The sequence below is a fragment of the Sus scrofa genome, chromosome 9, assembly GCF_000003025.6.
Source record: "Sus scrofa isolate TJ Tabasco breed Duroc chromosome 9, Sscrofa11.1, whole genome shotgun sequence".
Taxonomy (NCBI): Eukaryota; Metazoa; Chordata; class Mammalia; order Artiodactyla; family Suidae; genus Sus; species Sus scrofa.
The window spans coordinates 75,778,687-75,792,742 of NC_010451.4; the positions used below are offsets into that span (position 1 = coordinate 75,778,687).

General features: G+C 41.4%; 1 protein-coding gene across 7 annotated transcripts in view; it reads right to left on the reverse strand.

Moving 5' to 3' along the window:
- SLC25A13 (solute carrier family 25 member 13) overlaps positions 2,735-14,056 on the reverse strand; it is a 199,186-nt gene continuing 187,864 nt past the window's right edge. For all 7 annotated transcript variants that reach the window (XM_003130160.5, XM_021102403.1, XM_005667626.3 and 4 more), the window contains 3 exons: positions 4,333-4,491; positions 4,151-4,241; positions 2,735-3,889 (listed from right to left, as the gene is read on the reverse strand). In XM_003130160.5, the coding sequence (XP_003130208.3) occupies positions 3,676-3,889; positions 4,151-4,241; positions 4,333-4,491 (464 nt within the window). In that variant the 3' untranslated portion in view covers positions 2,735-3,675. The remainder of the gene's footprint in view (positions 3,890-4,150; positions 4,242-4,332; positions 4,492-14,056) is intronic.

The window sequence follows — 14,056 nt, forward strand, 5'->3', positions numbered from 1 at the left end:
TGCGGCAGGTGTGGCCAAAAGAACTTAAAAATTAGAAAAAAAGAAGTGGCAATGCTTTTTGCTGCTTCAGACCTTAACATGAAACTGTGAGCCCCCTGTGATCCTCCTGACATCTAAAACAGAACTCTTTGGTGAGGCTTGGGGGTATTCCCACAAGGTAAAATAAAAGGCACAAGCCTTTTGTGGGCAGAACATTTGTGGAAAGAACATTTCACTGCTCTTACCAGGGTATGTGTCTTTTCCTTGGAAAAATCCACGAAAAATTGAAAAATCAAAAATCCTGAAAGTGTTTGATTATCTTGAACTCAAAATGTGATTTTGCTCAGTGGCAAAGTTACAAACTCATCCCCACAAGTATGGCTTCTGTGGTAAAAGGCACATGATGACTCTTAGGATTTCTCTAGAAGGTTGATAACTGGGGCCCTCAGACAGGATTCAGCAAATCCCTGCGGGGAGATTTCCCTGCCCCTACCTGAAGAATTCCAACGTGACTTGCTGAATACCTAGCTGGGAGGAGGTTACAAAGTTTCAAGCACAATTTGTTCCTGGTTTTTATTCCCTGCTCACTGAGTTATGTGCTGTTAAACATTTCCAGAAGACTGTCAAAATGTAAGCATCCTGCGGTTTACATAGGCCACACCATTAAATAACATATAAGCACAAAATTTTAAACATTGTTTTCCAGCAATGGTAAATATTTTAGCTAAGTAAAAACTGAAGCTTGAAATGCAATAAGCATTTAAATGACTCCTTTCTGTGCCAGAATTCTTATTTTCCCCTGAGCAACCCTGGCTGCTTGGGATTAAGGCGACCCCAGGGAGCACAGCGAATGGCTGTGGGTTATGAGGTGTAGCGTGAGCTTGGCGACAGCATATGCCACCCAGCCTCAAGAAACCCAGCCCCGACTGGAACCCAAGAATCAGTGTGTTCACTCTGTGGTCAGCTCTACATTTTTTCCCCTCCTAGAAAAAAAAAAAAAAAAAAGTTGCTACAAAATCAGGCCTCTCCCCCTCTCCCCACCAAGCAATCATGAAATGGACCACGGGCAAAGGCAGAGACCCTCTCGGGCACAGCAGCAGCAGGGGGAGGTTGGCCCCCTCGGGTGGAAAGGCGAGAGGGTGGGAGTTATACAGCGTCAAGGAGGGAAACGACCGGCTGCACAAACGGCAGCCACAGCACTGCGGACGTGTTGTGCTGTCACTTCAGGAAGAAGGAAAACCCAGAACAAATTTGACGTGGTTTTCACCACACGGTGATTGCAGTTCTATTGAAGGATGTCACAGTCTCACCACCCACTGAGTAGAACTCACATGGAAATTAGGCCTCCTTCAAAGGGTCTCAAGTCACTGCCTATCCCTGAACAGATGAAGCCGAGGATTTTAAAGAAAAACAGCCCTGTGGCCCTGACTCCTTTGGCTTCCTGGTACCTCTGGTTTCTCATTTACTAAAGAGAAGCGCCCTCAGCTCCAGGTAAGTCTCAGGGAGGCCAAGACGCTCTCCCTCAAAATGCACCAGCTCTTAAGAAAGCAGGAAGGGCCACGCACCATTTCCAAGGTGTGGGTCAATGTTTAATACCAGGAAAATTTGATCTTCTATAAAGTTTCAAGCAAGGGAAGAAAAGGAATGAAGGGATTTTCACTCAGGGACTTTCTCCACATTCAAAACACCAAAGCTTGAGTGCTTTGTTTTTTTAACATCACCCCAATTTCTAAGACATATTTGGAGTCTTGTGACTGGTCTTTTGAGATTAAAATATAAATACCACTTATCACATTGAACAGGGATTGGGGGAGAGGACGACAGGGAAACAGAGGGGTTTCTCTTTGGGTTCTGCCAAACTAAAACCATGGTGAGAGCCAGGTATGCATTTGTCCTCTTTCTGAGGAGGATAACAAAGCTTTTGTTCACTGAAAATAAATAAATAAATAAAACCAAACCAGACTCACGGTGTTTACACGTTCCAATTTTAACAGTAACTCTGAATGTCAACCTGTTGACCTACAGCGAGACAGAGACTGGAAAATAGCTGTCTCTTCTGGAGGCAAATTTTGGAGACACAGTTCAAATTCATCACCAAGTTACTAAATAGCCTCTTCAGGAGCATGACTGCAGTCTAAGAAGAGCCCTAAATTCTGTTCTAGACTAACTGCTCTTAGAGTTACCACTGTGGCACAGTGGGTTAAGAACCTGATTGCGGTGGCACAGGTCGCTATGGCAGTGAGGGTTTCATCCACAGCCTGGCGCAGTGGATTAAAAGATACAGTAGTGGGTTAAAAGATCCGAGTTGCGCCTTGGATTCAATCCCTGGTCTGGAAACTTATTTTACAAAAAAACAAAACAAAACAAAACAAAAAAAGACTTACTGCTCTCCGCCAGTCATCATAATGTTGGCAAAATATTACCAAAAGTCAGAGAAGATTAGCAAACCCAATTGCCATTTCATACCACCTCCAGTGAAACTATTAATTTTCACGAATTAAGAAACTGCTGAAAGCACTGGGAGTGACAATGAACAAGCGCCAGTTTCCCAGGTTCCTCACTTATCTAAGGTTACGTGTGGTTTCTCTATTCACGACAAACAGGGTATATAGTGAAGATGAGGGTACACGCCACCTTCAAAGACAGGAGGTCACATCCAGGACAATATGAAGAAATCACCCTCAAAATGAAAGAGAGTCCAGTCACAATTGCTGCAGTCATTCCCCATGTGACATAACAAGAGCAAACAATTCAGTCGCTTTAAAAATAGTTTATTTCCTTTTTCACAAACACTTGAGCCTTCTGACCACTGTGCAAGGCACCACAAATTAAGTAAAAACTTATTATTACAATGTATCTGCCTTACATGATTCAAGATAAAATGGATTTTAAAGGCAAATGGATGCCAAATACAAGAGGTCAGCAGGGGTGAGAGCAGGTACCAGTAATGGGGGGTATAAGTTTTTTCCTACAGTGTTGATTGACACAGGAAGTCATCAGCACACGTGATTTATATGTGCAGTTATCCAAAATGAGCCCGACCAGGAGAGGTGCTGTGTCTCCTAATTTCTCTGTCTATAGAGTAAAATGCCAAGAGTACTTCCCTAAAGTACACAGACTTTACCCCAGTAGTCTTAGTACCAGTAACAGAATATGATTATTAAACATCTTCAATGTGGCTTTCATTACAAAAGAACATGTTTCACATAAAAGCTTCATAATATAATCCAGAGACAGAATTAGTGCATGTTTAAAATCTGAAGCCAAGCTGGCTCTTTCTGATAATGTTTTCATTTCTTCCAGTGTTTTTTACTTTTATAAGTATGCACCCAGTTTCCTACCAGGTTAAATATACACAGACCACTTGCTCTGAGCACCATGATTGCCTTTCAGTAGCCTCTGTGGGACTCTAATCCTAATCCAGGGAGAACGGTTCTAATTTCTATTCAGATTTATTCCTTCCCCCAAGTCAGGTTAGTGTTTACCAAATCCTAGCAAATGTTAGGTTGGTGAGCAGAGACCCCAAGACTAATTACAAATAATTTCCCAATGATCTAGTTAAGAAAACACACAAAAAATAAATGATTTCACCTTATAAAAGGCATTGACTTGCATTTAAACAGGAGATGGACGTGAAAGGAATGAAGCGTTGCTTCAGTCTGAGAAGGGGCCTCCTTTACTGCAGTAACAACAAAGCTACAGCAACAGCCCAGGGCTAGTCCTCCTATGGGCCTCCCTGAGGGCTTGTGAGGTAGATGCTGACGGCTTGAAGAGAGGTAGGTAAAGTCCAAATTTGTTTTCAATCCCTGCAAACGTTGCAACTGCCAGTTTGTAGCCACCCACGTGATCAGGATTGGGAGCAGGCAGTGTGATCCTGGATTTAGGAACTGGCTCTGATCCCATGGGTTTCCTAAAACAAGAGAAAATAGAGGGAGAATATTTAAAAAAAAAAAAAAAAACTTGGTAAAAACAAAATTCAAAGACTGCTAACACCTGGATCTTGAGGAGCTGCAGAGATCTAGTTAGCTGTGTCTCCCCTTTTGAAATGAGTTTGAAGACATGATTTGAGCATTTTCCTACATCTTTTCTTTTTCTTCACAGGGACTAAAGTGACGAGCTTTTCTCAATGAGGAGGGTACTAAAAGCAGTTCAAGTTTAGCAGGATACTCACACTCCTCCAAAGTCAATATAGAACCATCGCTGTAGCAATTCGTAGGTCAGCAGAGTTACACCAAACTGGGGAGAGGACCGAAACACACGAGCTTTGAAAAAAATTGGGAATTACAGATATAATTAGATCTTAAAGATTCACCTGATACCAAAGGTTTAGTTAAGAGCAAATTATTTCCATACCTCCGGCTCCTTTCCACAAAGCTTTTGGGCCCTCTTCCCGCAGTATCTTCCAAAAGCAGTCTATCACTCCGCTGTAAGTGGTCTGGCCAGCCCTGGCGGCCACCTGTAATCGCGTCTTGATAACATCAGCAGGGGTCACTAAAGATGCCGCAGGCATACCTGTAGGAAAGACACCAGCTTCGCAGTCCACTCACATTCTCGCTATATAAAAATAACTGTGCTTTGAACTGCTGGTCATGGAAAGAAAGTTAAGAAATGAAATGCCTCTTTCACTGTCCCCTCTGGGAAGCACAGCTGTGACTCTCTCCTCAGCAGTGATGGAGACTCAAAGCCACCCTCTCCTTCTGCCAATTGCCAACTTCCGTTTGCTACGTTTATACTCTTAAACAGTGTTAGGGAATTATTTATCAATACAAGGACTTGAAGAGGTTGAGAACAAATGGAGAAAGTTTTTTTTTTTTTTATTTCTTTCTTATGAAATCAGAAAGTTATTAGGTCTGATTTTACAGAGGTGAAGCTTGTTATCCATTTCCTCTTCCTGCTTTTCTGCGGCTGCTGGCATGCCCCAGAGGTGCCTTCTAGCACACACTCAACCACCCCCAGCCCCTCCAAACCCCAAACTCTCCAGTTACACCAAAAAAAGACTTTACTGATAGCTAAACAAACACTGTGTGTGGGGGGTGGGGTGGGGGGTACCTGAGAGGGAGGCTCCCACAGATATCATTCTAGGATTCCTCTTTCTTATGACTGACATTTCGGACAGGGACAGAAAGCTTAAGATTTATATTGGCTGATAATCAATGAAAAAGAAACAACAACAACAGCAACAAAAAAACCCTCCCAAAATTACCAATGGGAAATTTTTCTACGGTCATTTTATCCAAACTGGGGCAGCCCATGTTTAGATTTTTTAAAAGCGAGACTGTACTCAGAAGACACTGTCTCTTATGGTTTTATTACTTTTCCATTATGAACCTATTCCAAACCAAATTGGTCAAATGCAGATGCATAAATCTCCTTTGCTTTTTTTAAGGCTTAATAATTCTGTAAGAATTTCTGTCCAAACCAACTGTGGTCTGGCTCACAACCCCATCTCATCCTTCTAACAGACAGCTTTAAAGTTACAGTGTGTGCATATGTGCCTGGGGAAAATCCACAGAGTACACGTTTGCATTTATATCACTAAGCTCTATCTTTTCCTTGTCCATCTCTACGGAGCTCCCCGAACAGTCATCTTAAGTAACAGGTTTTATAAAATGCATCACATTTTTGCATGTGAAAAGGCTCACTTTATATCCAATGCTTCGCTGGCTAAGTCATACTGAATTTCCTATTAGCTTGGATGAATTATTTTAACTTTGAGCCAGGAATTTATCCTCCAACATAATGGAAGGAAACATGAAAAATGCTTAGAAACCCACTGTGTTCACACCACCAATTTTGTTTTACTTCCTGGTTTAGAAAGAGTTTAGCAAGGCTGTCTGCTTTAGACACGCAATAAAATCCTCCTTACAACAGTGGGCAGGCATGTCAGAGTGTGACTGTGAAAGACATACAAGCAATAAAATGGGTAAAAAGTTTCCTTCAGTTAGGGCAGCGAGGAGAGACACTGATTAGTGGAATAAAAATGTCCAGAGAAACATGTAAGGTGTTCAGCAAGTTGTCTGGCAAACTGATTGGTGTATGTGTGGACTGGGAGACAGGGGATGCTGGAAATATGGCTGCCTGCACACAACTCTCATCCTCTCCATCCCCAGCTCGGCCTCTCCTAGGAGGATGGCCGCCAGGCTTGGGAAAGACCGTGGATATCCCTGTGCACAGCGGAGTTCTGGTGTGGAGGTTTGCTAAATGCGCCTGGACACCAGCACCGGGCTGCTCCAAAGCAAGGCAAGGAAAGCAGCATCTACTGAAAACGAGTTTGGCCACCAGGATGTGCTGCGTTAAGGGGCCAGTGGTGGCAAAGACTCTGAGAAAGTGTGCCTGGTCTCTCCTAGCTTCCAAAAGGCTAAGACAACATTGATAGAGAGGTCAAGTTTTCTCCATTCCCAAAGACGGGGAAGCAAGAGGAGGCTAGGAAACAGGGAGGCTTCTTCTAGGTTCCTCAATAAGAAGGGGACTGGCACTTACCTGATGCTTCAGTGATGAGACAAATATGTGACCTTGGGGCCACTCACTACCTGTGTGACAGGAAGAACTTGGGGTATTCTTCATCCAAGGAAAAATCAGAACTCTTTAAGGGGGCGCCCAGCAGCTAGAGTGTACAGGTTTATTTACAACGAAAAGAAAGCATGATGGGCAAAACATGACATTGGTGGGAGATACTGGGAATACACAGGGAATATGTCCACTATTTTATAATGACAAGTGAAATATAACCTTTAAAATTGTGAATCACTATGTTGTACACTTTAAAATTATATAATACTGTACATCAACTACACGTCAAAAAAAAAAAAAAAACAAAAAAAAAACCCGGCAAAGATCAATAAACAGGTATCATACAGGAAAAAAAATACAATTTGGGGCAAGAGTCAGCCTTAATTTTCACAAATATCCCACTAGTGTTCGTAAAGAATGTGTTTCTCTGTTTATGGAACACAAAGTTAATATCGACTGATTTCAAATGAAGCTTAAGAATTTGCCAAAATCCCTTTGCATCCTTATCTATATTACCTATTTGATATATCAGTTTCTATGAAAAGTGAAAAAATTTTCATTTGGAAATATTCTCACCATACTTTCAAGTTGAGGTTTTATAAGACAATATTAGGTTGATCATACAGAGAGGCTGATAATTTCTATCTTTCCTAAGTATAAAACATGCCTCTGTGCTTCTGAATGCTGTTGTTAAATTCCCAATCACATTTAGTTTGACATTAATATTGCTACATTTGCTTACTGTTGGTATTTGCCTGGTACATAGTTTTCAATCCATTCTCTTTCCATCTTTCTATGTCACTGTTTTCCCAAACTTGAGGTGACTCGATTTTCTTGCACAATTTGGCTGAAAGTGTTTAACTAGGAGCACTGAACATATTCAGCTGTGGCTTGTAGGCTGATTCCCGCCATCCTGGACTAGTGATGGCTTTTATTTTCTCTGCTTTTAGGTGTTTTCCTTTTGACTTCCACCCTTTCCTGACTAGTTCAATTTGTCTAAACAGCGTATGCATTTGTTACACGGGTGTAGTAATTGGTGTGTACAGCTGACAAACTCTGACTTCTCTGCGAGCTGAGGTTGGGGCACCCCCTCCCTTTGTCTTCCTTTCTGTGACCTGCCTCCCAATGACCCCCCTTGTATAAAAACATACCAAAGTTACCAGTTATTTAGACTGGCTCTTGGGTTTAACTTTTTTTTTTTTTTTTTTGCTTTTTTAGGGCCACATCTGCAGCATATGGAAGTTTCCAGGCCAGGGGTCGAATCTGAGCTGCAGCTTCTGGCCTACACCACAGCCACAGCAATGCAGGATCCGAGCTGCATCTGTGATCTACACTGCAGCTTGCGGCAAAGAGAGAGCGCCGGGTCCTTAACCCACTGAGCCACAAAGGGAACTTGGGTTTAACTTTTAATTGCTCTCATATATCCCACATTTTCCTCTTTCTTCAATTCATTTTCATTTTGCCTCTGAGAGGTGTGTGAGGGGTATGTTTGAGTCCTGGCCGGGAGAGACTAACTGGGGTTTTTTGGCCCCCGCTCCTGAAGGCTAGTGTGCTTGCTGGAATGTAACTGCTGTTCAAGACAGCCTCTCACATCCTCTCCTCGCATTCTGAAGGTACCCAGTACTGCAGACAAGAATTCAATCTTCCATTACTGACTGGTTTTCTGTCCTCTTTTCTTGATTGCTTCTCCCTGGGTAACTCCTATTAAATAAATATTAGACCTCTCCAATTGATCCTATGTAGCTCTTAGATTTTCTATTATTTTTCATCTCTCTATTTGTGCTTCATATTCTAGAGATGCTGTTGTTGTTGTTTTTCCCGATGACGTTATTTTTTTAGGTGTCAAATTTGGTGTTTTCCTATGGATTTTTAATTTCGGCAATCCTTTCAACAGCTTTTAAGAAAGCTTCCTGGAGTTCCCGTCGTGGCGCAGTGGTTAACGAATCCGACTAGGAACCATGAGGTTGCAGGTTCGGTCCCTGCCCTTGCTCAGTGGGTTAACGATCCGGCGTTGCCGGTGAGCTGTGGTGTAGGTTGCAGACGCGGCTGGGATCCCGCGTTGCTGTGGCTCTGGCGTAGGCCGGTGGCTACAGCTCCGATTGGACCCCTAGCCTGGGAACCTCCATATGCCGAGGGAGCGGCCCAAGAAATAGCAACAACAACAACAACAAAAAAAGACAAAAAAAAAAAAAAAAAAAAAAGCTTCCTACTGACTGTTCCTTTCCATTCTAAGGCCCGTGATTATAGTTCTTAGAATGTTCTCCTCAGTTCCCTGAGTTGCTGTTTTCTCTGTAATTCTTCTGTTTACTTACCTTATTGCTCCCTCTTGTCTGAGGACCCCTGGCTGTCTACTGACATTCAAGTTCAAAGCACAGGCTGATCTGAGTTGTGGATGGCTTCCACCACATCCAGGGCCACCCTCACCCACTGGCCTCTTTCCTGAATGGAGGGCTGTCCATAGGCTCAGTGAAATTTGCTAAGGCAAATGCATGAGACCTGCTAACTGGATGCAGGGGCTAAGCTAGGCTAGCAGGGCAGGGACCTTCAAAATTCTGAAATTGTGGAGTGTTTCACTCTGGAAGCAGAAGGAATTACTTTTTTTTTTTTTTTTTCTTGCATCTGTAATAAAGGTCTGTAAGCTTTGTCCAGCTTTTAGTTCTTCATGACTGTCCTCTCCAGGCAAATGGTCCCCTTCTTTAGAATACAGCTCTGGGCTTTTAGCTTGGATTCAAATGTTGCCTGAAGCTCTGTATCAGAAGAAGAGAGAGGAGCACACCGACCTGCCTGCAGTAAATGCAGTTCCTTACCTCTTGGTTAATGATTTACCCGAAGAGCTCTCCCACACTCCTGGCATTCTATTGTTCACTCAAAGGTTAAAATTATCTGGTTCTGCTCTTACATTAATGAAAGTCCTTTCTCCAGAGGTGTTTAGGGCTGTGGCATTTTCCACTCCAATTTCAGAGTCAGTAATGTTCTGGTTCCTGTCTTCTGAAGGCTGGTGCCAATAAGAAGTTTTTGAAAACATACTTTCTAACATTTTAAGGTATTTGGGAGGAGAGATGGATGAACATGCTCAGTTCATTACCTTGATCCAACCTCTCCACTAACTCAATTTTTTTAAAGGATCTAAGAATTGCTTTTAAGTTATCTTAAGCTTTATGTCCACATAATTTTTAAAAATGCTACATTTTATTTATGTAATTATGTGTCAATAGTACTTTCCCCGAAACTTCATTCTTCTAACACATTTGTGGAAGCAGTGTGATCAGTCACACAACACTTCCATCTGTATTCTGAACAGGTTTTAAAGATATTCCTGAATTACAACCTGGTCTACTAAAGCTAATTAATTCAAAGGCAAGATCACAAGACCATCATTTCAATTTGACCTGTTCCTCTATCTCACCACTCTGATAATTAACACCATCTGGTATGAGAGAGTGTAATACCTGAGTAGTATGAGATATTCTTCATTTGTATTATCCATAAACCGTATGGAAATGCCCTTCATTAATCAAAAAGTAAGAGTTAATGAGAAGGAATTAGAATGTGATTTCTTAATTTCAAGCCCTTTGCTTCAACCTTCCCCTCTGACATAAGGCACTTTGGCTAATGAACACAAATTCAAATACCCAGTTAGTCTAAACTCTATCCTGTGAACTAATGGAGGTGTTCCCAGTATTTAAAGATCTTCCCAGTTTATAATTAGATACATAGATCTCAAAGAAAATTAATACTCTCTATGTTTTAAGATATAAACAACCACCTCTTAAAAAGCTATATATACATACATACATACAAGCACATACTAACTATAGCAATGCAACTTCAAACCAGATCAAATTTTTGAAAAAAAATACTTACTGAATAACTGAAATTATTGTCAAAACATAAAAAACAAAATTATATTCACTGAACCAGGTACATTTTATATATAATAGGATTGTTCAGTACAAAAAATACATGTATTTTGGAATTCCCGTGTGGTGCAGTGGTTAGCGAATGAGGTTGCGGATTCGATCGCTGGCCTCGCTCAGTGAGTTAAGGATCCGGCATTGCCGTGAGCTGTGGTGTAGGTCACAGACACGGCTTCAATCTGGCAGTGCTGTGGCTCTGGCGTAGGCTACAGCTCCAATTAGACCCCTAGCCTAGGAACCTCCATATGCTGTGGGTGCAGCCCTAGAAAAGACAAAAACAAAACAAAACAAAACAAAACATGTATTTTGAGTAGGAGATCAATTGAAATATAAAACATGAAAATTCTATTTATATAAAATTGTATTTTATATAAAGTATAAAAATACATATAAAAATAAAATTGAGACATTTCTGTCTTATAGGAAATAAGCTAGTGGTCAATTCCTAGTCCTCACAGCCTCTTTTGAGATAAGCTTTTCTCCCTTCTCGTAATGACAATCACCACACTTTCGTCCTGAGATCTACCTCCCAGGTTTCTGTGTAGACCCTACCAGTGTGTCCCTTCTGAGGAATGGCCTTTGTGCTCCCTGGGACCACAAGGGGAATGTAGAGGTCTGATCTATCTTCCACCCAACAGCCTACACATATGTGGTGCATTTGATGTTCGCTGGCCTTCTTGATGGTGTAGCACTGGGCAAACGTCTTTCTTTTTTTTTTTTTTTTTTGTCTTTTTAGGGCCACATCTGAGGCATATAGAGGTTCCCAGGCCATGGGTCAAATTGGAGCTACAGCTCCCCACCTACACCACAACCACAGGAATGCAGGAGAGAGCCACATCTGAGACCTACACTACAGCTCATGGCAATGCCAGATCCTTAACCCACTGAGCGAAGCCGGGGATCGAACCTGCACCCTCATGGATACTAGTCAGGTTCATTTCTGCTGAGCCACGGTGGGAACTCCTTGGTCATACTTCTGATCAAAAGTCTTTTCAACCCTCTCCATGCTGAATGCAGCTCCATGGTGGAGCATGCCAGCAAGGCTATGCAGCCAGTGGACGACTGCCCTTCTTCCTCCCATGCCATCAGTCAACTGCGCATCACTGGATATAGATGTTTACATTCATTTTATTTAAAACAATACAGGCCAGACTCGCTAAAAAGAGGAGAGAAAGAACCCAAATCACCAAAATTATAAATGAAAAAAGAGAAATCACAACGGATACAGCAGAAATACAAAAAACCATAAGAGAATACTATGAACAACTATATGGCAACAAGTTTGACAATCTGGAAGATATGGACAATTTTCTAGAATCTTACAGCCTGCCAAAACTGAATCAAGAAGAAACAGACCAAATGAACAGACCGATCACTAGAAATGAAATTGAAGAGGTCATAAAATTACTCCCTACAAATAAAAGCCCAGGACCAGATGGCTTCACAGGTGAATTTTATCAAACATATAAAGAGGAATTGGTGCCCATCCTCCTTAAACTCTTTCAAAAGGTTGAAGAAGAAGGAAAACTCCCAAAGACATTCTATGATGCCACCATCACCCTCATTCCAAAACCAGGCAGAGATACCACCAAAAAAGAAAACTATCGGCCAATATCATTGATGAATATAGATGCAAAAATTCTCAACAAAATCTTAGCCAACCGAATCCAACAACATATCCAAAAAATTATACACCATGACCAGGTTGGGTTCATCCCAGGTTCACAAGGATGGTTCAACATACGCAAATCAATCAGCATCATACACCACATTAACAAAAAAAAAAAGTCAAAAATCATATGATCATCTCAATAGACGCAGAAAAAGCATTTGACAAAGTTCAACATCCATTCATGATCAAGACCCTCGCCAAAGTGGGTATAGAGGGAACATTCCTGAATATAATCAAAGCCATTTATGATAAACCCACAGCAAATATAATCCACAATGGGGAAAAACTGAAAGCCTTCTCACTCAAATCTGGAACAAGACAGGGATGCCCACTCTCACCACTGCTCTTCAACATCGTTTTGGAAGTCTTAGCCACAGCAATTAGACAAACAAAAGAAATCAAAGGCATCCATATAGGAAGAGAAGAGATCAAACTGTCACTGTATGCAGATGACATGATTCTATACCTAGAAAACCCTAAGGACTCAACCCCAAAACTCCTTGAACTGATTAATAAATTCAGCAAAGTGGCAGGATATAAGATTAACATTCAGAAGTCAGTTGCATTTCTGTATACCAGCAATGAAACATTAGAAAAGGAATACAAAAATACGATACCTTTTAAAATTGTACCACACAAAATCAAATACCTCGGAATACACCTGACCAAAGAGGTAAAGGACCATATGCCGAGAACTAAAAACCTTAATCAAAGAAATCAAAGAAGATGTAAAGAAATGGAAAGATATTCCATGTTCCTGGATTGGAAAAATCAATATTGTGAAAATGGCCATCCTACCCAAAGCAATCTACAGATTCAATGCAATCCCTATCAAATTACCCATGACATTTTTCACAGAACTAGAACAAACAATCCAAACATTTATATGGAACAACAAAAGACCCAGAATCGCCAAAGCAATCCTTAGAAACAAAAACCAAGCAGGAGGCATAACTCTCCCAGACTTCAAGAAATACTACAAAGCCACAGTCATCAAAACAGTGTGGTACTGGTATCAAAACAGACAGACAGACCAATGGAACAGAATAGAGAATCCGGAAATTAACCCTGACACCTACGGTCAATTAATCTTTGACAAGGGAGGCAAGAACATCAAATGGGAAAAGGAAAGTCTATTCAGCAAGCATTGCTGGGAAACCTGGACAGCTGCATGCAAAGCAATGAAACTAGAACACACCCTCACACCATGCACAAAAATAAACTCCAAATGGCTGAAAGACTTAAATATACGACAGGACACCATCAAACTCCTAGAAGAAAACATAGGCAAAACACTCTCGGACATCAACATCATGAATATTGTCTCAGGTCAGTCTCCCAAAGCAATAGAAATTAGAGCAAAAATAAACCCATGGGACCTCATCAAACTGAAAAGCTTTTGCACAGCAAAGGAAACCCAAAAGAAAACAAAAAGACAACTTACAGAATGGGAGAAAATAGTTTCAAATGATGCAACCGACAAGGGCTTAATCTCTAGAATATATAAGCAACTTATACAACTCAACAGCAAAAAAACCAACCAATCAATGGAAAAATGGGCAAAAGACCTGAATAGACTGTTCTCCAAAGAAGACATACAGATGGCCAGCAAACACATGAAAAAATGCTCAACATCGCTGATTATAAGAGAAATGCAAATCAAAACTACCATGAGATACCACCTCACACCAGTCAGAATGGCCATCATTAATAAATCCACAAATAACAAGTGCTGGAGGGGCTGTGGAGAAAAGGGAACCCTCCTGCACTGTTGGTGGGAATGTAAACTGGTACAGCCACTATGGAGATCAGTTTGGAGATACCTTAGAAATCTATACATAGAACTTCCATATGACCCTGCAATCCCACTCTTGGGCATCTATCCGGACAAAGCTCTACTTAAAAGAGACACATGTACCCGCATGTTCATTGCAGCACTATTCACAATAGCCAGGACATGGAAACAATCCAAATGTCC